General features: G+C 37.3%; 1 protein-coding gene and 1 long non-coding RNA gene across 2 annotated transcripts in view; one reads left to right on the top strand and one right to left on the bottom strand.

Moving 5' to 3' along the window:
- The window catches only part of LOC141445894 (uncharacterized), a 253,960-nt gene that overhangs the window by 78,876 nt on the left and 148,811 nt on the right, over nt 1-26,273 (bottom strand). The gene's annotated exons all lie outside the window — the stretch shown is intronic.
- On the top strand, nt 6,304-22,628 carry LOC141445890 (neuroendocrine convertase 2-like). Its single transcript, XM_074112081.1, has 3 exons — nt 6,304-6,646; nt 20,405-21,548; nt 22,476-22,628. Exons 2-3 carry the CDS (start codon nt 20,973-20,975, stop codon nt 22,626-22,628), a joined length of 729 nt encoding a protein of 242 aa, XP_073968182.1. The 5' UTR covers nt 6,304-6,646; nt 20,405-20,972.

Genomic DNA, 26,273 nt, shown 5'->3' with positions numbered 1-26,273 from the left:
TATACTATACCTATACTTATACTTACTTCAATATATATTTCTATTATAAATTTATCCTTTATTTATTCCTCTATCAAATAATCTCAACAGTCCAGAAGCACTTTTTCGGATGACAATATTATGATATCTATGTTAAAAGAAGATTTCATTACATCATCAGTCAGCCCTTTTGTCTTCTTCTTTTTTTTTTTTTTTTTTTTTTTTCGTGCACGAACACCCGACGCTTCTAGGGGGAGGAGCGGCGTGGTAGTGTCGGACTCCAACCGACTAAAACTTCCACGATAACCGTCATCAGTCAGCCCCAATAATTTCATAACTAATAATTCTGTAAATTTTGTATTATTTGTTTCCTTCTTTGTTGTAATCTTGTAAACTATTAAAGCGTTTACAACTGTAATTCCAAGAAGAAGCTGAATGCCAAATTTCCGGTACCGTGTGATTCCTTTTCTAATTGTAGTGGCATAAGAAACTATTTGATCCGAATAATCTATACCACACTTTATTGTATGCAAGAACAGCTAATGGTTTCAATTTTCTAGATGACTGTTGGCTTGTAGAAGTAGCATGAATGTTACGAATATTTTTTGCACTTGATACCATGATGCGAGTGTGCTTTGTTGATAAATCTCACGAATTTCTCCATTTGAGTACGACAGTATCATTCTTTAATACATATTTTGTTACATCGCGTGAGATGGTCCGTGCGACGTCCCTCATGGTCTGTTACGTCGCGTGAGTCGGTACCTGTGACGTCCCTCATGGTCAGGCCGCCGGGGCCCACACACCGTTACACTGACCCGCAATAAACCTAAGGAACCACCATAAACGCGAGCATTTCCGGAAGATCATTGGCAAAGTGTACTAGCACTTTCGCTAGGGACGGCTTCTCCAGCGCAGTACTCCCGCTGAACGAGCAGCCGCGCCAAAACAGTGCACGGTGTGCGAGAAAGGTCGTTAACGACCACGTTTACACCTCACTGCAAACCGAGCCGATCTGACGATGTTTTTCGAAGAAAAAACTTTCCTCAAAACAGGGTATTTATAACTTCTTAACACACTCACTTTTAATTACAATTTTGAAACAAATAACATTATAGAATGTAATAATATAATATAATATAATTGTATGATACGAATGGCCTTTAATAATGGCATTGCGTGTGGCATTTTTCGAAACACGGTGTTACACACAGGCCAACATCACAAATCCGGCATTGGTATCGCGATTCGCTCCACAATTCCCATCAACCGATTATGATCGACAACATACTTCTGTCCTTTAATCGTTTCTTGCGTGCGATAATGACGTTTCGTGTTAACAAATTTTTCATTGTGGAAAGAGGACAACATATACAATCTCCTCTTGTCACACCATTTTATTGCTAATAAAAGACTTGATGATGTACAATACTCGTCGTATGTACAATACGCGGTATCTTACGTAGGGCGACTGTAGTCGCCCGTAGTAGCGAAACGGCTAGTCTTATCGGTCGAGGACCATCCATGAGAATTACTGCGATCCATAAGCCGAATTTACTCCTTGTCACTTTGAGGTATTCAGTGAAATTTTCACCCGCTTTTCATGCAAAGTGATCATCTAAAGAGAAAAATGTACAGAGTAGAACCAAATTCTACTTTTGGTGAATTAACTGGTAATAAAACGGCATTGATGGATACAAACATTATATTTTATAATATATGTATATGCTGTTACAATTATGATTATACTGAATGCGTATTCGGACGAACAGTTTGCATTTCTGTGTCACATGGCGCACAAAATGAATATCGATAAATCACAGTTCTGAATTTTTGAAAATTAATGAATATAATTGTTATTAATATTTGTTTATACAAAGCACTTTCTACGGATAAAGGAAATAAACAAAATAAATCAAATTTGAGATGTTATTCTAAATAAGAAACATGTAACAAGCATATATATTACTTTTGGTATGCTAAAAATTACTTCTAGTGTAATAATAATTGTCAGGCCGTTTTGGAGACCAGTGATACATCCGGTGCGATCATCCAGTGAACTGGTTCTGAGTGATATTCGCCATGACTGAACTTCAGGAACAAACTTGCAAAGTTTGTGCAGTACGTAAGTTGTATACAGCGCGCGTTCTAAGTGAAACAATTTCAAGATTTCAATGGAAAAATTCCAGCATTTTAGAGATTAATGAAGATGCACTAGAAAAATTAAGCGAAAGATAAACATTTTGTTGATACTGATAAGAACTAATATCTGGAGAATATCTGAATATCTTAAAAAGCTTTTTAGAGTAAAAAATAAAGTACACTTTAGAAATTTTGAATTGTGGGGTGAAATAAGTTTATATTTTTATTTATTCGGAAGTTTGTTTGTATTATTTATTGTATTTGTTTTAATACATAAAATAAAATAATGAATGAAAAATGATAGAAAGAAACGAAAAGAAATGTTCAGAAAAATGTAATACTTTTTCATCTTACAAAGACAAACTTCAACATTGTACTTTTAATTTCTAATCTAAAAAATTCTCTGCCGTATTTAGTTTCTAAGGCATTAAATACTCATATCACTATGTATTTGCATTATTCTTGTTCTAAAGTAGCCGTTATGTCAAAAGGAGCGCTATTCAAAATAAAACAAAACTGTAAATCATAAAATCATATCGTCATATCTTAATTACCGAGAAAATAGAGGAAAATGAAATAAACGTTTCAAAATGCGATCAAAGCTTAACAGTCGTAAAAAAAGCCTCTCTGGATACTAAGTGCGCAACCGCGCTGTACGTGTGTCAATGCATGTGTAGCGATTATCGGGATGTTTTCACCGCGCCACGTCGGTTGACGTCCGCGGTTTGGCTAGCGAAAAAAGAAAGAAACCGTAGAACTAAAGGATCGTTCAAAATTGGCACTTTAACGTTCGTTCAAATTTGTATAACGAGAGTACGATATTAATTACATTACGTTACGTAGATATTAGTCTATGTTCATTACTTACTTCCGGTGAAACTGTGGAAAGACTGACTAAACTTCGATTTCGATGATTTTTGCGTATGTCGTGCAAATCGACATTTTAAACAATTTTTCCCTATACAAACAAGGACTGAATTTGTTTAATTTCCGAGATACTCACAAAAAACTGCCGGTATCGCTTGAGTGAATTCTGCCTATAGTTGTGCGCCCGTGTAACATATGCTTCGGTTGCTACCGGATACAATGCCTTGACGTGAACCTAAGTCTTATATTTTGTTCATAGTATATGTAGGTATGATAGAGCGGATGAGTTTTACGGGAAATTAAAATATTATTTAACTGTTAGGTAAAACTCGCTGACTAAGCTCTTTTGTCTTCACGCAACATTCGCTACAAAGACACACACACATACACATTCCTTTTGGTCTATATCTACATATCTCGCAAAAACTGCGCGTGGCCACCAGTCCGCCATCGCGTGCTGACTTTGAAAATGCACAGAAAACTATTGACATCGCCGATAGCTTTGTTCTCTTAACCTTTGAACTCGAGAGGAGCCTCTCAGTTGTTACCGCATTCCGTGCTGCAACTCCAGTGACGAGTGAGCGGCTACAGTTCCTGTTTATTCGTTTAAGTCCTACTTTATCCTTACTTTATCTTTACACCCAATTGTATGCAATTGTACGCAATAACAAGAGCACAAAGCCTTTCGTTCAATCGCTATCTCACCTCACTTGTATTTCGAAACAAACTGCAGAACAGACGAACAAACGCACGAGCAAATCTCAAATGAACAGTTCTGAGCGTACTGTGTGATAGCAAGTTTTCAAGCTGCTCTCAATTTTTTTTTTTTTCTTTTTTTATGATTCAATGTGTACTTTACAATTTATCCAGCAGGACATTTGGTAAATTTTTCTAACTGAAACTCTCAAATAGATACACAATTTCAGAGCACTTTCGAGAGCAAATGTCACCTCAAATTAGCTTAAAGATGCTCTAGAAAGACGCAGCCACGAAGCAGAAAAGACGATGAACCTTCTGGTAAAAGGAATATGTTCCTCCGTACTTACCTCAGAACTCTCAGAAAACTACGAATATCGAGACAAATTATTATTTACAAGTGTATGATTAAAAAATTATTATTTGTAAAATTTCGGAGAGGCGTCGGAGAGATTTGAATGCAGAGCTCGAAAAAGGGAATTTTTAAATTAATGAGAAAGAAGAGATTGAAAGTAAACTTCCAAAATTGATGGAATATTTTTTAGTAAATATTTTTGAATCGATAAAGCAGAAACAGAAAGATATTTAAACCGTATATCGATGCTTGGCATTGATAGTGGTGCATTTCGCAAAAGGGTAAGTTTTAGAGGAGAGGCTTTTTAAAATTTACGAAGAGATTTTCAACGAGTCATTTCAACAACATTATAAGGCTGACTAAACACAAGACATACCATTATTCGCGAAAGCAGTACGACCTTCTACTTATAATGTAAACAGCTGAAGATGTGAAAATATTGTTGTAACACTAAGGTCAAGGAGATACGTAATAATTTTGTCCTGTGTCGCAAAACTGACGGAATTTTAAATTTACCGTTTTATATGATAGAAAGAAAAGCATAATGTAGATTTGATATTCAATAAAAGCAAATTCGAAATTCTTTTTACTTGTGCCACTATCAATGCCAAGCAGCGATATAAGAAATCTAAAAATCTTGGTAATGCTAATACTTTCGATGTAAGTAAAACTGCGTGTGTTTATCGATTCCGTTTTATCAAATGGCGGAAAAAACGTCGCGAGTTGTGCTTCTATATTTCAAATGGAATACAATAGATGATGATTGCTTTAGCAGAAATGTTTGTTGTATCGCGTATTGTAGTTTGGTTTTCTCCTCTACCTTTAGTTGTTTCAATAAACTGAGAAATGTAAGAAGGAATGTTGCGTTTGAGATGCCTTTTCGCTCTGATCATTATTTAGACATGTTTAAATGTTCATAATGCAATAACAATACATATCATTTTATTCGGGAGAGTCCACAGAATTTTTTCGTCTCAACCGCAACTCAATAGCTGCTATTATAAAAACACAAAATATTTCCAAAGTTGAAAATTTGCAATTCTCTTCAAAATTGATATTTTCGAAAATTGTGAGTTATAAGAAAAAACGGTTTGCAAATTCGATTGTAGCTCGTAAATGTCTTCAAGAATCGCCTATTGAAGGTTGCAAAATTAGATACATGTCGAACAGTGTTATGAATCGAGCACGAAGAAATTCGATTTTCTTGAAAATTAAGCTTTATACGAAAAGATTTTATTTCACATTTCTCTATTATTTTTGCACGTAGAATAACTTCCGTCTGTTTAGTCAGTAACTAACCAAATTTACATGTTTGAAACAGATTTCCAAGATCAATTTTCTCGAAAACAAAGCCTATTATTCTTTATATCTTTCTTGTTTTTCTTCGTACAAAACTGTTTTTCGTTTGTTAATGTTACTTGAACAGACCTTATGTTTCACATATTCTAACATATTGTATTCATGTAAAAATTCGTAGTATAATAATCGTTATTTTCGATATTAAAATCACCATTAAATATTCGTTTAATTAATATTAAAATTGAGATACAATTATAAAAACCTAACAAAAGAATCATGTCTAGATTTTACAAGCATGCCACAATATATATATATATCTGTAATGTTGTAATATTTTTGGAAATCAGGCGATCGATTTGTGAAAACTCAAGAATCGAATTTCTAAGTCTTCTTCCGTATCTCCTCAAAACCCCCGCTTCTACTCCCTCTTCTCTTTCTTCTTCTAGTTTTTAACTTGCATTTTTTCATTGTTCAATCTTCTCTTCTCGAAATCCTGTTTTGTTCTCTATCCTAACTCCCCGTCCTTCTCTGTTTCTATCGTTCGACCGACTCCCAGTAAAAACACAGAGAAAGTCAAACCGTCAGTTGGTGTTCTAAATTCTATAGAATTTGCATATATATAATGTTTATTGCCCAAGAAAAATATAAGTTGCATATGTGTATTTACAATAAACAATGAATTTCTGTTTGAAAGTGGTTTTGACAAAAGTACCCTTACGCGTCGGTACGACGTATCCATACCATATTTTGTGTTGGATTTACATTTTTAACATTACAGTTTGTAATTTAATTTAAGCCGCTCAAAAGCAATACTGTTATACGATATTGCTTTTTCTTTTTTTCTTTCTGTCATGAAAACTTGATCGCAAAACGGGACAGATCGGCAGTCTACTTTTAGTTCCTGTGGGGCTGAGTGATCGGTTGTTGAACAAGGGCGAGGGGAAGGGCGCATGCCGCGAAATGACTTTTACGCAGTGATCGCGTACACGTACCGCCTATAGGCTCGAAGTATAGCCAATCACTGAGCAATCCTAATCCGTCGTCGTCACTATATAAGCGGTCACCGTATAGTTCCATAATGTTCACTCGTCATTCGTACTCGGGACGCAGTAGAGTGCGCGTCGTATAAGAATTTACCGATAGTTTTAATTTTTCTATCTGGAAAATTGTCTTAAAGTGATGCTGAAAATTATCTAACAAATATTCGTGCGCGTATTAGCTTTATGTAAATAATTGTAATCTAAAAATTTGTTCAATGATAGATGGGGTAATGCAGTAACCGAACAGGAAATTATTCTACATGTAAAGGTAAGTCATGAAAACAAATATATTTAACCCCTTGGCCTACACGCTATCTGCCGATCGCGCGAGCCATAGTAAGCAAGAAGTTCGATCGCGCGCCGCGCCATTCATTTGTTCAGCCGTGTGCCCGAACTGGCGCAAAATGTATACTTCTTATGACTTATATATATAGGGGCTATAAAAGGAATTGTAAAATAATAAACAACGTTTGAGGACAAATGGTGTTTTTAAGACGTCTAGGGCGTAATCATGATCAACTGATCAGTTAACAAAAACAATTTATTATTTCAAAGTGGATAATGAATCAGTAGCAATTTGTAAATTACCACGAGTCAGACTCGTGGGTTCCGTTTACGGCACAAATTCTTTAGCACGAGTCTGACTCGTGGGTTCCATTTATGGCATAAATTCTTTACCACGAGTCTGACTTGTGGATTTCGCTTATGGCACAAATCCCTTACCACGTGTCTCGCTCGTGGTTATAGGCCAAAGGATTAATCTTCTTATTTTAGGTCGCTTTTTACTTTTATTACATTTTTGGTTTCTATATACATAACATGTAGGAAACCTGTAGAAATCTTGTCGTATTGAACTACATAACTTTTGTATTTTCTCTGGTAACAATTTCGTCCTAATGTCCATAATTCTATTCTGAGTTATGGAAAATAAGCGGTCGCTAATTGTTTGTGCTAGTCGTTCGATTTTTGTTAAGTCAACTTGAAGTTAGACTGTTCGCTTATGCTAATACAGTGCCAAACAGGAGCATCGGCACAACCCGGATTTTCGTACAAAATTTTTTGTAAATCTGTAAAGGAATTGATTCTCTATTTAATCTTTCCATAAAATAAAACTGTCAAGTTTAAAATTTAAGTATACCATGAATCATGAAGTTTAAACATTGTTATAATAAAGAAAAAATTTAAAATACACATAACGCTCCTGTACAATTTTTTCTCCTGTACGCTCCTGTAGAGTTTTGAAAAACATTGACTGATAAACCGTTGATCTCATAAAGTGGAAAATCATTCAGCAGAATGTTCTTGTAACAATTTTTTTTTAATTTTCGTCTCGTTCACCATTATCACAATCAAATAAATTTTGCTCATTGGGTAAATATTCAAATTCACTAGCAGAAAAAAGGCAATTTCCTGAAAATACACATATTTTCACCTTTTTTGCTTAATGTTTCAGTTAAGCAGTCTTACAATTATTTTTTATATAACAAACTATAACGCTTAGGACTTATCACGACTTCGAAATGATTCTCAGTGTTTATGCTTATGCTCGGAATAATTATGCTTAGTAATTTCGTGGTCAATACCGTAATCTGTTATATATGTATGAAAGTAGCGACTTAATTGATTTATCAACTGAAATTTTTAACAATAAATTATTTTTGGAGCTACGTAACTCCTTTTCAGGGAGGTTGCGTTTACACTAATTGGCTTCTGAATCCTCCATAGATATATATAATATAAATAAATAAAATTTATTACTAAATAAATAATATACAACTTTGGGCGATATTTTCTTCTCACGTTTTAATCATATTTTCAATTATTTTGATTTTTCTAAGTGCATTCTTACGCATCCTTGTATATGCAATCCTTCCCTTATTCCCATTTCTGTTAATATTAGTTGTTTTCGAAGCTTTTATTTCATTTATTTTATTTGCTATCATTTTGTACCAAATTCAAGAATTTTCGTTGTTAGGAATTTAAAGTGAATGCATTTTATGATATTGAAGGAAACTTATTCTTGAATAAGACAAAACTTCGTAAATTGTTTATTATGATGCTATAGTAAATCCGTTATATTATTATCATTATTATTATTAACAAATTCCATTTATTCGTTATCTTTCGTAGTCATTATTTACTGTTACGATCAGGTCTTGACCTTTGGTATTAGTAACCATTTATTTATTTATTATTCTCGATATCGGGTCTTTGCTTTCTCAAATTGACGCTTGAATCCAAATGGTAGTTGCTGCTACCAGAAATAGTCTTATGTCTAATAGTCTTCTGAAAGTGAATGGTAGAGCAGAATATTTTGATACATACAATTTTAGGAATTACTCGTCTTAGACATTCGAAAAGTTTACATTTATACGTTATATATATTGTTCCTGGTCCCAGGCCTAAATTCTAGTATTTGTAGTAAATATGCTATATTCTTTGATTGAATTTATACGTGGCTCAAATTGTAGGATATTGACTTGTGTTTGTAACGTATCGAGGTTGGCTTTGTATTGGTTAATGTTGCGAGTTACCTTTGGAGCCGTTCCTAATATTTTCTCTAGTGTTGAAATATCTATTTCTTCAAAACTGGATGAACTGTTCTTAATTTTTATTTCGTAAGAAATATTTTTGGGTGATCCTCATATTTCCATAATATTACGGTCGTATGTGATTATGCATTCAGTTTTACTGATAATTAAATTTGGCTGTCTGATTTCTAGGATTTTGTCTGATTTAGGAAATAGGATATTATTCCAAGTGTAGAATACAGAGTTAATTGTCACTCGCTCAATGTCACTCGATACTCTCGCTATAAGAATGCTCGATATTCGTAAACTAGATAATATACTAGATATACTATACTAGATATAATATACTAGATAATTCGCTCGATAATAACTGTCTGGAGAGAATTATCGTCTATTTATAATGGTCGAGGGAATACCGGAAAGTTTGAGTTTGACTCCGGTTGACGTTTGCACGTAACGGTGATATTGTTTTGTCCGGAGTTTGTTTCTTATTACATTTCGTACATCGTAACGGTGTTAATACTCCGAGGCACAACAACAACATTAGTCACCCTCGATTCGAATCGTCTTATAAATCATGTGCCGCTACAGGTATATTTCTTTTTATTTATTTATTTAATTTGTACTTTACAATTTATCCATTCAATATTTTAGGAGTAAACAATGAGAAATATTTCTTGCATCACACAGGACGATTTTAAGTGCGACTCTCCGTATAAATAATTTTGTATGATTATCTCATATGTAAATGCACGATCACTGAAACATCAAATTACGTATAGGGGTTGTGTTGTATTTATAAGAGATATCCTACCCTTTTCCATTGTTCATTTGCATTTCCCATCCTTTTTGTTTTCTTTTTTACACACTTTTATTGGTTGTGTTATAAACTGACACTACATTTGATACAGAATTCAAGGAGAAATAAGAACATACTTAATATTTATATAAATTTTACAAGTTTATATTTTCTAAATTTTATATTCTATAAATAGTGCATGTCACGCAAAGCATATGGAAAATCACTGTAATAAAATATGAAAGTTATAGAAGGAATTTTATTACATTTTTTATTAATTACTGTTAAGGTATTTTGAAAGCAAACTAATAGAGTACAAGTCTACCAAAAATTTCGTTCTTTTATTTCTCACGAAATTTTGCAAGTAAGTAAGTCTCCCTTTAGGGGAAAATTTTAAATAATAATGAAATTGACAGAATTCTGCTATTACAGTAAACAATTAATTATACTGTCATAGAAGATACAAAATTTGTTAGTAGAAATGGAAAGATAGCAACATAATTACTTGGAAGTGCTACAAAGTATAAAACAAGAAAGAGCAGACAGCAATCGCATTGACAAAAAAGGATTTTCAAAAATAGTAGGTCTTGCGATAAGCCGTACAATGTATTTTGCAGCGATATAAGCATTTGCAACATGTAACACTACAATCTTAGATGTCATTCACATCTCAACGTAAAGAAAAACGTATAAAGTTCATAAAGATACGTGTACAGTATACAATGTAGAAAAACATTAAAGAAACGCAATCCGTCTAGTTGAACGGAATTGTAGAATATCCAGGAAATTCCTAGCCAACAATGTATTATCTATAATATTATAATTTATCGTATATCAACATATGTTGGAAATATCTATAACAAGTCTAAAGATATAGATATTGGTCATCATATCGTTGAAAACTCTATGCAGATTGGACAATGACACAGCAACGTTTAGAACTTGTGATATCTATTTATGTGATGGGGAAATTGAATGATTTGGCAGACTCGTAAATAATTATTAGCAAACAATATAAGAAAAAAATTTGAGTTTTGAAATTTGACACAGTAACGCGAACAAGATGAAGAACGTGATTCGCTTAAAACATGTAAAATTATATACAGATACATATATAAAAAGAAGAAAACTGTAACGTTTCTAATCTTGCGTTTTTGCACTCAAATTACATGATCGCGTGAATAGTACGCAGTTTTATAACGACATTACTCAAAGAAATGGACCCAATCATGTTTGTCAGATATGCAATGCAGCACATCAAATTTCTAATCATGAAGACGAGATTTTCATTATTTCACAAACGGGTATATTTGTACACTTCGAATGTAGAATCATGCTTTTTCTGCAAGGAAATTATATCCAGAATTTTAACACGTTTCTCTTAATACAAGAATTGTGCAATGTATGTTATGTAACACTTACAAACAAAGCTATACGCAGTGAGATCTCTACCGATGGAAAAGGTTGTAAGATGCAGAATCTTTTTGAAGAAAGTTAATTAAAATTAAATTAACACCTCAAAAATATTTGAAAATCGAAAATCTTATGAACAACCTACTTTTCGATGAATATGCGGCATGTACTACAGACGTATTTGCATTTTCTTGTACAGAAAAATGCAATTCGCGTAATTTAACCTCCAGTTGCTAAACAGGAGCACAAAGTCTCACTGCTTTGGCTGCAGACAACGTACTCCGTAATTTCCTCTTTTATGTCGTTGCAGTCATACTTGTACGAGTTAAAATACTCTTCGTACCATTGAAAACTGGCTATGGTCACGGTGTAGGTGACAATACAATCAATACAATGTATCGGTGCAGTAGTACATTCCAACCGAAGAGATGCATTGTCAACAATTACGTTTCTCATCAAAACATAGGCGGCGAGCTTACCCAAAATTTTCAAACCAACGTCTCTGCACTCAAGACTGTCAATAGATAATATGCAAAGAAAAACCTGAAGACACCTGAAGTCGAAAAGATTTCAAGTGAAAACATAGTTAGTGCTTGCACACGAGACTAAAATCAATCATCGCTGTATGAAAATTGCAACTGCTTATGAATGCATTTTCGACTTGGATTTGAAAATCCTGTAAGATGTTCTTGTTGGCACTTGAGTCTATTGGGACAACCATCCCATATGGTCTGCCCTAAAATGTATGGAGTTTATCGTTTTGAATAACCTGTCAAATCTTTAACTCAGATCGTTTTGCGAAATTTCTTAATCATATGTCCCACTGCATTGCTGTAGTAAATTCGGATATCAAAATTTGATCTATATGAACGTCTACTGAACTCGATATATGTCTTTATTACCATCATATGACATTATTCCATATCATAAAATATATGCATGCTGATAAGATATACTATCGAGATAATACTATCGAGATGATGATGTTTAAAAGAAAATAAATCAGAATCGTTGCCCCTCGAATCTCTTCAAATGAGCGAGTGGCAAATGACGATGCGTATTGGCAAGGTTGCTCGATGACGATCAATTACGTACTGTGTCCGCGGATTCTAAGAAATGAGTCCCTAAGTAGGTGGAAAAAGAAGATGAAACAGATAAAACACAAACAGCTGATTAATGTAATGGTGGAAAGCTAAAACTTCAAATAAGGAACAAAAAGAAACAAGCTGCTTATGACGCTATCGTTCCTGGACTTCTGTGTTCGGTCATAATTTCCTATATCGCCCATGCAATATATTGTATCAGGTTGTAGTATATTTGAGCATATTGTATTATATTTTGATGCATACTACCTCTTCGATCACTTGTTTTCACCATTAAGACAAGAATAGAATGCTGACTGAAGATGCTTATTGTGATTTCAACTTAAGAAAGGAGACACTTCTTTTGATGTATATTCGAAACGGGAACATGCATCAACCTCGATGATGACCTTCATTTTTAGATTAAATTTTTAATTTAAAAATTTGTATTTCAAAGTGTGGTAAGAAGAGGATAAAACAAAGTGCAATTTTCGGAAGAAATTACTAAAATTGACACTAAGATCAGTGAAATTATTATTTTTCTAAAAATATTCAAACCTTGAACATTTTTTTCGTGAGAAAATTCTCATGGACAGAGTCAGGGTAGTGTCGGACTTACCGACTAAAACCCCACAATGGCCTACTTGACGCCTAACAGGTGTGCGCCGGGACTTCTTTCGAAATTCAAGCTTTGAACTGCTCCGCATATTCATCGGATCTGAGTATCGGATACAGAAAATATCCGGGTAAATTTATTCAAAAATGTTTCTGCAGAAGGAAGTCAATTTCAAACAGTAAGTTAACTTGAGAGAATTAAATTATAAAGTTCTGGGAGAATAACATAATTTTACATAAAAATAATAAAAAATGAGTACGTCGAAACATTTTACAAAAGAAATAAGGCATGAAATATTATAAAAAGTGAATCGTTTATTCGTTTTACAACATATTTTACATATGTCTTTTATTTAAATTTTCATACATAATTTTCATAATATATTCATGAAGTAATGTTGAATATATAGTATAATGTTATAGGCCTACTGCGAGAAACACATCTTAAAAAAACAGCAACACTAGTAGAGAAGAAGTGTTCAGGCTAAATCCAAATATGATACAGTGTTGAAAAACTAAAATTAATATATCTTAACAAGTAAAATTTATCTTCATAATCTATGTTCTACTAGCGATTTTCCACATGTTCACGGAGATTTGCAGTATAGAGGACGTATAAATTTGTTTTTTTATTTATGTTGAGTCACAAATCAGAATATTGAGTATGTTATTTTTCCGCGGATTGTAAAATCATGAATTGTAAAAGTGTCACGGCTCATTTTATTATCGTAGCATCTGTTCAAAATTTGTCAATGTATATCGTGACCTGGGGATTACGGTAGTGAATATATACAGCGAGAAGAGCGCGGACATTATATTTATTCGTATCGTGGGTTCGATAATAAAATGTCGGGTTTATCGGTCTTATACAGAGCTCGATCGTTCTGTATTATAGCCTCTACTTCTACGGTTCCTTATTGCTTTTGGCATTTCTTTTATATGTATTGTCAATCGCACTTGGGAAATATCGTACTATGCGATATACTGATTAAACTGTCCGAATATAACTACTTGATGGTTAATAACTATTGTCGATACGTTCTTTATAACCATAGGCCGTTAAATTACATTTTCCTTTACTGCGAATTGTGTCGTGTTGATCTTGTCAAGTAGATCCCTTAAAAATCTACATAGATCGGTTCCACATTATCTTCAATTACTCCTTCACTCTACAGTTCTCTGGCCTGGCTAGACGTTCGAAAACTAATTCATTCGAAGAGAACTTCGTTCCCTCGTGCACAAAAGTGTTATAGGAGATCATGGCTAACTTCTTCCACTCATTCTAATTCCTTGATTTCTCTACATATAATTAGAGGTATCCTCATATACAACATATACAATACGTGGTGTGACCTTTCGATCGATACATTGCACTGAGGATGATATGCTGTTGTAGTATACTACTTTATTCGAAATCTTTTTGTCACCTTCTTCATTAGCGAAGATGTAAAATTCGTTTCTTGATTTGCTAAAATTGCTTTCGGGGAACCGAAACAACAAATCAATTGTTTTTAGAACATGTCTGTCACTTCGGCTGCAGAGATTCCATCTATAGTGAGGTGGTAAGAGGTGGTAGGGTGCTAAAAAAATACTCCGTGGAATGATTTAACAATGAATTTATTAATTATACGAGAAAGACCTGACAGTTTTACTGGCGCGTGTTACCTCGACCGTACTCGTATTCTTCTTCGCGTACTCCCCGATTACTCGACTTCACTGATCAGTTGCAACTCTGTGTCTCTCTATCTTTTCCTCGTTTCCATTCATATAGGATGCCGAGATACCCATAACAGAAAGTTTTCTTCTGGAGTAGGGAAACGGTTTTCTTCATCGAAGGTACTTGAGCTTTATTGTAAGTCACAGGGTTTATTCTTTGACGACGTCCTGACCCCGGACGTCGGATTTCGCAGGCCATGTTGCCAACACATGAGCTTAAACCCTGGAACTTTTTTCAATGGCTACGAACCGCTACAGTAGGAATTCCAAGGGAGCACTTAGTTAATAGATCCTGTGTATAATAGGATATATTTGTTTCCCTTTTGTGTTCTCGATAATGTAACCTAGACGTCCAGTGATAACTTTCTTCCCTTTGTCATCTTTCCATATCCCTACTACGCACGTGTACGCAACCGTTTGCTATTGGGATTATATACGCCTTCTTCCGATTATTCGACTGAAGGATCAAAGGGATATCGATGAATCATTAGGCCTATTGAAATTTCCCGACACTTTCGGCCTATCGGCACCTACGCTTCATAGCGACACTGTATGTGTTTCGTCGGTCTTTCGTAAACAGTGTTCCAGCGATGCTATACTATGTACCGAAGAAGCCGTTGGAAAGAAAATTGTTCTTTGCGGCCTAGTGCCGTTACAGATCTTTGAAAACACGTACACGCTCGGAAAATGAACGAAGGTAAACTCATACATTTTTATTATATACTAAATATTTCTCGTCTCATAACTTAACAAATTGATCGTGGGAAAATTAACGGATCCACTTAAAATGTGCGTTACTTATCACAGAGTCTTGATATTCTACGACAATTAGTGTTACATATGATCTAAGAAAAACGAACACTACGCACTTTTTATTTATTTTACAATCGATTCTCATTGAGAATTATAAGTAAATTATTCTGGCGTGGTACTATAACGTGAATAATAAGTGATTATCATACATTTTATTCTAGTGAATCTGATGTTTAATTCTAGAGGGTTATGTCTTTTTAGCCTGCGGATCTGAACCGTTGTGCCAAGTAATTGAGTAACTAATGGGTTTTGATGGTTGTTAACTCTTACGTTATATCTATTACTGAATTTGGATTCTTCGTAACCCCAGATGTCTTAAGGTCTCGATGTATTGTTTCGTTGGTAACATACCAAGGTACATCTATTCAGCATCTTAGAGTTTTTGATGGGAATCGTTGAAGAGTTTCTATGTTGGAATTACTCGCTGTTCCCCATAGTTAGATCTCATAGGTCCAAACACTTTTTAATATGGCTTTATATAGCATTATTTTATTTTGTACGTTTAAGCTGGAACGTCTGTCCACGAGCCAGTGGAATTTTTAAAATTTTGATTTAAATTGTTTGGATTTATCTATAATGTGTCGTTTCCATGTCATTCTTCTGTCCAGAATCATGCCCAGATATCTGACTGATCCTTTGTTTGGAATTGAAATATTATTTATGGTCACCCATGGGCAGAATTGTTTTCGTAGCGTGAAGGTTATATGACTGGATTTATTCTCATTTATTTTGAAGCGCCATTTGTGGAACCACTTTTCCATAGAGTCGAGACCTTGCTGGAGAATTGAGGAGGCAATTATCGGCTCTGAGTGGGATGCTAATAAAACTGTATCATTAGCAAATGTCGCTGCGGTTATCTCTGTTAAAGTTGGTAGATCGACAGCATAGATGATGAACAGCAGAGGTCCGAGGACACAACCTTGGGGAATGCCAGCTTCTATTGGAAATATTGCGGTTCTAGCGTCTAAGTATTTAATCATGAACATCCTATTGGTTAGATATGATTTTAAGACTACCTGGAGTAGTAGGTGTTTTTATTTTACTTTTATACAAACGATGAATTTGCTCTATCGTAGAATGTTGCTTCCGAAAACCGAATTGATAATCTGGCATTGTTTTCAAATCCTCTAAAAGTGGAAGGAGTCGTTTCGTTAGCATTTTCTCAAATAGTTTGGACAAAGTAGATAGAAAACTAATTGACCGATAAGAGCTAGTTTTGTGTATTGGTTTTCCAGGTTTAGGGTTTAGGGTAGAGTAATCAATGATATTTTCCAAGACTTAGGAGAGTATTCAAGGGGAAGAATTCCATTAAAAATAGGAGTGATGAGTGCAATCTCTTTTATGGGAAGCTCCTTAATGGCTTTGTTACTTATCAGATCATGCCCCGATGCTTTCCTGAAATTTAGACGACGGATTAAGTCTATAACTTCGAAAGATGAGAAAGACTCAATAGGAGGAGACATCTGGAAGGGAGAGTGCAAGTATTCAATTATTTCCGCTGCAATAGTGGTGGAATACGGTTTTAGTTAAATGACTTGCAAACCAGTTGGCTTTTTGTATAGGGCTACGCGCCCATCTACTTTACGGACAGCGAATTGGAGGGATTATTTGTGAAGGACGAGTGAGTTTCCTGGATGCCTTCCATAGTGTATAGTTGGAGTCAGCTGCGGGAGACAGATTAGCTAGCAAGATATTTTTGTAAACAGTCATTTTTATAATTTTTAAGGATCTTAGATAGTTTTCTCGTTGCATTATTTAGCTTACGCTTGTCGTCAGGTATTCTATGACTCGACACAAAATGACATTACGACATACTGGCCGACAGATCTAAACAAAATTTCTGATTTGAAGTCGCGGATCACCCTGTATCATCGTATCATTTCAGCGCTCACTCGCTACCGGTTGAACGAAAAAGACAGCAATTTCGGCGCCGCGTTCAACGTGTTAATTGCCGCTTTTAACTATCAATGTAGTTGCTCTACCACCCCGTTAGACGCAGGATGATGGGCCGTCGTGCGTAGATGTTTGATACCGAGCGATCGGCGTAGTTCCTTGAACAATTGTGACTTGAATTGGCGTCGTTGTTCGGTTGTTATTTTCGATGGTACGCCAAAACGAAATATCTATATAGAAAGGAGGGCTGAAGCAACGGTTGACGCTTCCATGTCGGGTATGAGTACTGGTTCGGGCCGTCGTGAAAAACGGTCGATACACGTTAGACAATATCGGTAGCCTTGCGAATATTGCATCACGATAATGTCTATGTGTATATGTTCAAATCTACCTGCCGACGCTTCGAACGCTCTGACTGGAAATGCCTGGTGAGTTTTCTTAAGTATTGATAAAATTTGGACGGCTTTCTTTCGCCCATTTCTTCAGATTCCAGTAACTTTCGCATTCTCGTACTGTCTGAATCAGCCAGTTTGCGGATAATCTCACTCTTTAACTTTTTGTATCGTCCTGTGGCTGATAGATTTGCTTGCTTGGTGAACCACTATATCCTCGACTTGCTGCAGGTGCCGATTCTTGAGACATTTGACGAGGGCCACGAATATACCCTTCGCAGTTGGTTAACACGCTTTGGAACGCTCATAATCGCTTCCACACGCTCTGCTAGCAGCTTTGATTTCGTTGGCGTTTAAGGTGCATCATAAAAATATAATTTCCGTTGACACGTTTATGCTGCGTTTCGAAGTCCGAACATTACATTTACGGCTTCGAATAATCCGAACGGGGCAACGATCGCCGGTTTTTCGAAATTCTCGGGCGCGATCGGCATTTGGTAGTACGCGCGGATGAGGTCAATTTTCGAAAAGATTCGCTTATTGTAGAGCAAATCTTCGATGTGCGGCGGCGAATACCTTTCGGATACGGTGAGGGCGTTCAGTGCTCGGTAGTCGCCGTAGGGTTGTAGGCCGTCGTCTTTCTTCGAAACGACATGGAGAGGTGATGGCCGAATCACTCCTTGCTCCATCATCAGCTCGAATTCTGCCTTCATCTGTTTGAGACGATCGGGGGGTGAAGCGTCAAGGTTTGCTGCAGACAGGAGGTCTGGGCGTGGTTTTGATGTGGTATTCCACATGTCAAATTCTTTTTCGTCTGAAAACAGACGAACGCGTTAAGTCCGGAAATTCGGCAAGGAATTAGTGATACGTCGATTCGCCGATGATCGTTTTTATCAACGCTGTATCGATCGTGGTCGAGTATCCCCTTGCGGACAGGTTGTTGGTCGAGTCCATTAGGTTTGTTTGTTTCGCAGATCCATTAGCAACCCGTAGTAGCACAAGAAGTCCTGGTCGATGATGGGCGTGTTAAAGTCTGCTACTATGAAAAGCCATTTGAATTCTCGTCGAAGAGACAGGTTCAGGGACACTGGGATCGTACCTGTAGAGAATGGTTGATCGTGTGGTTTAACTGACAAGATTACTCAATGTTGAAACCGTCAAATGTATTTAAAAATAATTAATAAATACAGAGTGTGGCGGCACTCGACAGCAAAAATACCACCACTCAACACTAAGGGTCGGATGACGGCAGCGCAGTAGTTAGCGCCTTAGGATACGAACGTTCGGGACCCGGGTTCAAATAACGGCGACCGGAGGGCATCAAAAAATGAAAAGAGAGAAGGCAGAAGTACTCCAGCAACGACACTGACTACTGATAAACTGATCGCCTTACGATCGTGTTCGTACATTTATACTGGTCTAAGGAGCACCGGAAAATTTTAATTCGACTTTGTTTGACGGTTGCACATAGTAGCGACATTGTCTTACACTTAGTTTATTTATTATTATATCATGTATGTCCTAACGATGTTGATACTTCGAGACAAAACAATAACATGATTTGAATTATCCTGTGTCTCCTGTGTCGCTACATCATCCCCTACCAGTAACAACGTTCTTTTTTGTTATATTTATAGTAGGTTTACACAGTTTTTCCTTGTTCGTCGCTATTTTTTAAAAATTACATAGGTGTCCGACAATTTTCAACGCTTAACCGGAACCTGCTAGAAGCCGATCAGGAAATTTAACCCTTCTGCCCGAACGCGTGACGTATTTATTTGTCGTATTTCTATTATTTTCACTTTCTTGACTTTCGCTTTGTCAACATTTCGTCCAGTTTTTTTTGAGTACCATTGATATTGGAAAAAAGGATTTGACGGATCTCTGCTGCTAGAATTAGCTGAATTTCTCATTTGGTAAAGTGGTACAAGATTGTCCACACTGAGAAATTTGTAGCCTCTCTTCATCCTCTTGAATCCGGGCTGTGTACCGCTCTGTGTATCGATGGATTCACTTTCAACCTTCTCATGTGGGGCATGGATCTCTTGTTCTTTGCATGAGGTATGTCTTTGTAGACGAAGTGATACTCCGTTTGACAAACCCAATATCTGTCCAAGATTGACAAATCCATTTCTGGCTGCTACGCGACCAACGATATGTATTTCTGCAGGTTGCCTCATTTTCACGAGAAACGTCGTGAATACGTCGGCTCTGCTGCCGGCGCATATGAGCGCGATCACCGCGAGTAGCATCGATTACAGTGCGCGCGAATGTGAGATTTATTACATTGACTGTCACGACACTTGTATTCGGATGTCAGGAAAGTTTCTGGTAGGGCCGCGTAGCCCGTATTCGGGTGGCGTTTATTTGATTACTTGCGAAGGATCGTCGCAGATATTTGAAAAGATATTCCAGAAGAAATAATAAAACTATTGAATTGTTATGAAAGTAATATGCAAATGGTTTATTAAAAAAATTATTTAGAATGTAAAACTTTAAAGCATTTTATACATAGCTGAGGTTGGTCGGGTCAATGTTGACAATAAGTTGTTGTTTTCCTTAAATTCTTTTGTGTCTTTGTTCGGTCCATTCGACGTCTTTTATTTGCATAACATAGTTTGCATGCGTGTCTAATGCTTCTTTCGGAATCATTTTTTCGAACGGTGATATTATGCTGATTCCATCGAAGACAAGGATTTTTTATATTTTCAGACAACCCTAATAATTTTGCAACTAATAATTCTCTAAATATTCTAATATTTATATCTGTAGCGGCACTTGACAACAAATTAAGACCGGACGACGGCAGAGCAGTGGTTAGCGCCGTAGGTTACGAAGATTCAAGACCAGGTTCAAATCCCGGCACTCGTAGTCCGGTTTTTTCTCCAAGATTCCTAACTGAGAAAAAGGCAATACGGATGAAGACAGAAATCCTATACGCCAGCAGCAGTACCTCACAGCGATCTATACACCAGCAGTACCTATCACGACTATCCACCTCATATTCTTGTTGCAATTTTGTAAACCGTCAAAGCGTTTACAACAGAAATTTCCAGAAGAAGTTGAATTCTAAGTTTTCTATACCATTTGATTCCTTTTCTAATTGTGGTGGCACAAGGAACCATTTGTTCGGAATAATCTATACCACACTTTTCTTCATTATATGCAACAATAGCTAGTGGTTTTAATGTCGCGAACAAACGAAGCGAGAGATCATTCTTGAGACCACCACTTGAGCGACTCGCATTACTAAAATATCCATGGGAATACCTAGCTGAGAACGCCTGGTACTGCGGCACGCGTGGCCTGAAGATTTCATTGAAAACATGCGTGACAATCAATGTGTTATCAACGTACGCCCCGTGCATGTCACGATGCTACTTGCGATGATCGTGCTCCTATGCGCCAGCAACATTGCCGAGGTATTGTTCACAAATACGTTTCGCGTAGGAAGAGGCAACCTGCGGAAAGAAATGTCGTCGATCGCGTGGCAGTCATGAATGGATTCGTTAATCTTGGCCCGATATTAGGCAGTCCGACGGGATATCACTTCATGCACAAAGCCCTACCCCACGCAAGCAACAGAAGATCTGTCCTTTACCTGAGAAGTTTGAAAGTAAATTCGTTGATACAAAGATTGGTGCAACAGACCGAATTCAAGAGCATGAAGGGAGGCTACAGACTTCTCAGCGTGGATAATCTGGTGCTACCTTATCAAACGAGAAATCAAAGGAATCCAGGCAACAGATATCTGTCTAATCCTTTCTCCCAATATCAGTTGTACTTGAAAAACACTGGACAGAATGTTGGCAAAGCGAAAATCAAGAAAGCGAAAATAATAGAAATACGACAAATAAATACGTCACGCATTCGGGCAGAAGGCTCAGATTTCCTCATCGATTTCAAGCAGGTTTCGGTAAGCGTTTTGAAAATTGTCGGACGCGGGAAGTACCCACGTAATTTTAAAAAAATAGCTCCGAACAGAGAGAAACTGTGTAAACCTACTATAAATATAATAAAAAAAAAAAAAACGTTATCACTGGTCCCAACCAGTTTTTCAGTCTTAGTCTTGAGCTATTTTATTAGCGATCAATACATAGTCTTCAGCGAATCAGTTAGTACCGAGCGTCTTAGCAAACATTCTCTGTATTTATTAATTACTTTTAAATACATTTGATGGTTTCACTATCGAGTAATCACGTCGGGGTCACCACTTGCAGACGATGGTTGATCGTGTGGTTTAAATGACGAGATTACTCGATATTGAAACTGTCAAATGTATTTAAAAATAATAAATACAGAGAATGTTCGCTAAGACGCTCGGCACTAACGGATTCGCTAAAGACTGTGTTATAGATCGCTAATAAGATCGCTCGAATTTGAGACTGATAAACTGATCGCCTTACGGTCGTGTTCGTTCATTTATACTGGTCTGGGGAGTACCGGAAAATTTTAATTTGACTTTGTTTGACGGTTGCACGTAGCAGCGACAGCACATAGTTTATTGCACGGGTGTACACATATATCGACACCCGTGTCCACGAGAAAAGAGATCTTTGATTTTCTGTCGGTGACGAAATGCGGAGGGATCCCAGGTCGTCGTTGTATGCCGTGTTTACGGACGGCTGGTCCCATTTCCCTGGACCTAGTTGCAAGGAGACCGACATTTCCGTGTGCGGTCCCGGAAAGTCTGGTGGTAACACGTGGAATAGTTCACTTATTGTGTCTCCGCGGTTTGTAGCTTTCGTTACGCGCCCTTCCTCGTTGTGGTTCGCCATTACGAACACTGGTGATTTACGGACACGATGTCTTTATGTAGCACAAACACGTTAATTACTTTAAGTTTACAGGACACAGACAGGACACCATCCCAGTTCTACAGGGACCTGAAGAAGCTGGCTGCCCTACCGATCTCGGACGACCTCGTTCTGACACTTTGGAACAACTGCCTCCCAGTGAATGCATAACGAGTTCTGGCCGTCATAAGGAAAGTTAGTGCGGATGCCCTGAACATGGTGGGAGACAGAATCCACGAAATAAGCCCAGAAACCGAACAGATAGCAGCGGCCAGCGGGCAATGGAACCACCCCCGCACCTACGGAGTACAACTGGGTAAGTCGATTAGTAGCGCAAATTGGCGCGCTGCTCCTCGACAGTGGTCGCTGACCACGGTCGCAATCCCCGAATCCCCGTGACATGACGCAGCAAAATGGTCCCTGCTACTACCACGAGACCTTCCGAGACCGCGCGAGAAAGTACTGTCCCCTCTGTAACTGGAAACGCGAGCAGCCGTCCGTGACAGCGGCATACGACGACGGCCTCTCATCCCGCCGCATTTTCGTGAAAAGCGGGATTTCGAGTATTTCTTTCTTCGTGGACACGGGTGCCGACCTATGCGTGTACATGCGTCCGCAGCAAAGGCGACTATGAACCTTTTGTCGACAGTGGAACGCGCATCGCGACTTGCGGTATCATTCTGGTGTCACTGAACCTCCATTCGACGGGACTTCAAATGAATTGAAAGGGATCCGCAAAGCAAACGCCTAATCGACACGACCGCCAACCTGTCCGCAAGGGGATACTCGGCCACGACCGACACAGTGTCGATAAAAACGATCATCGGCGAATCGACGTATCACCAACTCCTCGCCGAATTTCCGGACTTAACGCGTCCGCCTGTTTACGGACGAAAAAAAATTAGACACGAGGTGGAACATCATATCAAGACCATACTTTCAAACTTACTCTACCTGCGTATAGCCAATAAGAAGCTGCTTCTATATATCTATTACTAAAATACGTCTTATCCTCGACAATATTTCTCATCAACCAAAAATGCACGGAACACCGCTCTTGCCCCCCTTACAAATGTAATATCATAAAGGAACTTCCGGACAGTCGACTATATCAAACTGACTGTATCGAAGTTTTACTAGAATATTTTCATACTTCCAGATTTTTCCTCAACACGCGATTTGGCGAGTAGATAGCTGCAACTGTATAAAACTAACTAAAATAATTTTAAACCACGAGAAAATTTCCGAAATACCAAAAATCTCCAATGTAACGGCTGAATCACGGTGGAACCCACTACGAGCAGACTCTATCTCTGCCAACAAACAAAAAGTCTATAAGGTGGCGACCTCTTCCCAAAGTTGAGAGTGGACATCGAACATTACGTCTGGACACATACCGAACCGTGTACAACATGGCATATCGAGAATCAAACTTCGCAAGCCGCCATTTTGCCGGGAACTTTTGTTTAGAAAATTACTCCCATTCCGACTTATTCCATGTTATTAACCCATGCGATCAAAATAACCCCACTTTCCCAATCTTAAACTATATTCACATGCGTTAAACATGGTCAATACATTCCAACTATCCCTGAATATAGTGATAACTCAGACAGTATTCGAAGGTTACTGTCGATAATATGATGATATCACCGAATCAAACATACACAACTTTATGCGCTTATCATCGTACTAATAGTAACTAAAAGAGCAGTAGGCAAATAACATGAAAAGTAAATAAAATTAGTTACACTCAACAATGCAATTTATCTCTCGAAGCTATCTCAGCCGGCAGCAATGTGATTATGGAGGGAGCCATCATCCCAATATGGCGCCAACTGCTTAATATCGTATACGGCACTCTCGTCCGACGCAGTCGCAGCGATCTCGAAATCGAGCTGTGAAAAGTGGGTCACTATCACAATATGGCACCGAATGCCAGTTACCGTAAGCGTCGCTTCTACTCGCGCCGATCAAGTGCATTACAAGCGGTATTATTAAATGGTTATACAAATCGCAATCTTCCACCTCGTCAAGACTCCAGCAACAACAACGTATCTGTAATCAACAATTACAGTTTACAAAATGTATTAACAATTTTACACGCTCGTCAACAGCTCAAACGTCAACATTAACCATTCAACTTATTACCTGCACTCTAACTGGCAAGTACCATAGGCCCATATGCAACCGTTAATTAAATTCATTCAATATTATTCAATTTAATTAATTAATGTTAATTTAAGGAACGGCACTGCAGCCCTGTCAATAAATAATTACCAGGCATATCACCCTATACCTAACAGTATATTGTTTACGACGGGAAGATCAGGGAAAGTTTGTTTTGTCACGTATGATGCTTCCCACTCGCCACTTTCTCTCAGGGACAGTTAGCCCCTTCCTCACCCACAAAACTCGAAAATTAACCAATTACCAACGAAGCCTATGTCCCTCACTATCATAGCGAAACCCTGCTTTTAACGAATCAGCTCATCTCATATCCGTAGATCCACCCATCACAAGTTTTTCTCCGCAGCATCATTTTCATAGAGAGTCAGTTGCTCTTCCATTTTCCACCTTTCACTTAGAAATTACAATTACTCTCTATCAACTCATACTTATACATACGCACCAGTGTAACTATCTTCATTACAAAGTTGTTGGAATAAACTGTAACTTATAATTGGTTATACCGGTATCATGTACAATTCAACTACCCTTATTATCCTAACCGAAATAGGGGATCGATCATTTCTAATTTCATTGTCTAATCGTAACGGGAAATTATGACTCCCCTTGACGTGCTCGCGATCGCGTCTCTCCGCGAGTGAACGAAACAATATCTTAGATAAACTACTTACACTTTAATCAAAATGATACTGTTACAACTTTGCTTTAATGTTACTAAGTTCTTCTACAAATTTAATCAAACATTAAATTTATTTAATTTTTAGGGATTGCATGCCTAGCCCTGTCAGTGATTAAGAAATTTATCCTCCTTGCCCTTGACAAGGTAAGACTGATTATATAAATAACTATTTCTTTTATTCAAAATTTTCAAATCCTCCTAATGTGTTTTCGATTTTAACTATTACCGTTTCTTTATACTTAAGCTCCAATGACTACCACTTTATTTTGATATTTATTATGCTTTCTAACTCACTTTAATCATTATATTATAAAAAAAAATTTTTTTTTGAACCCCCTTCAATACCAATGATTCATCCACTTTCCCTTTGACAGAGTGATACTGCTAAACAAAATCATTATTTCGTGTTAATTCTCAATTTCTAGTCCTACATATGCATTTCTTATTAACGCTTATTGGTACGACCGTTCGCGGAGAGATGCGGTCGCGAGGAAAACGCGTCAGAGAGAGGCGTAAATTCTCGCTACGATTCGGCTAATCGACGCCGCGAAAGAGTCGTTCCCCTTGTTTCGATTAAGATAACAGGGGTGATTTAATGAATTTAATACTATGTTAACAGGTTAATATAGCTTGTAATTTTTTCGTCGGACGGATAAGAAGATATGTCTGCGACGCTGGAGGGCCGCGAGCGACGGTTGGAAATATGATCTATACTAAGCCTCGTCTGGCGAGATAACAGACTTCTCCCATGAACAAGGATGCCCATATCTGGTTTTCTTTGTTTTTACAACTTCATTTATTAACCAATGGGCATCGCGGATGAGTACCCTCACTTTTTTACCGAAAAGTGTGGACGACGAATCCGCGTTCTGAGTTCAAAAGGGCACACCCACACCGAGCTTTCTTCCTTGATGGTACGAGACAGGTCCGAACAGTTCTTCTTGCGATCTTTTGTAACAAAAAATCTAACTGTGAC

Source organism: Bombus fervidus, chromosome 15 (assembly GCF_041682495.2).
Source record: "Bombus fervidus isolate BK054 chromosome 15, iyBomFerv1, whole genome shotgun sequence".
Lineage (NCBI taxonomy): Eukaryota > Metazoa > Arthropoda > Insecta > Hymenoptera > Apidae > Bombus > Bombus fervidus.
The sequence above is the reverse complement of the archived record's forward strand: the minus strand, read 5'-3'. Positions and strand labels throughout refer to the sequence as shown.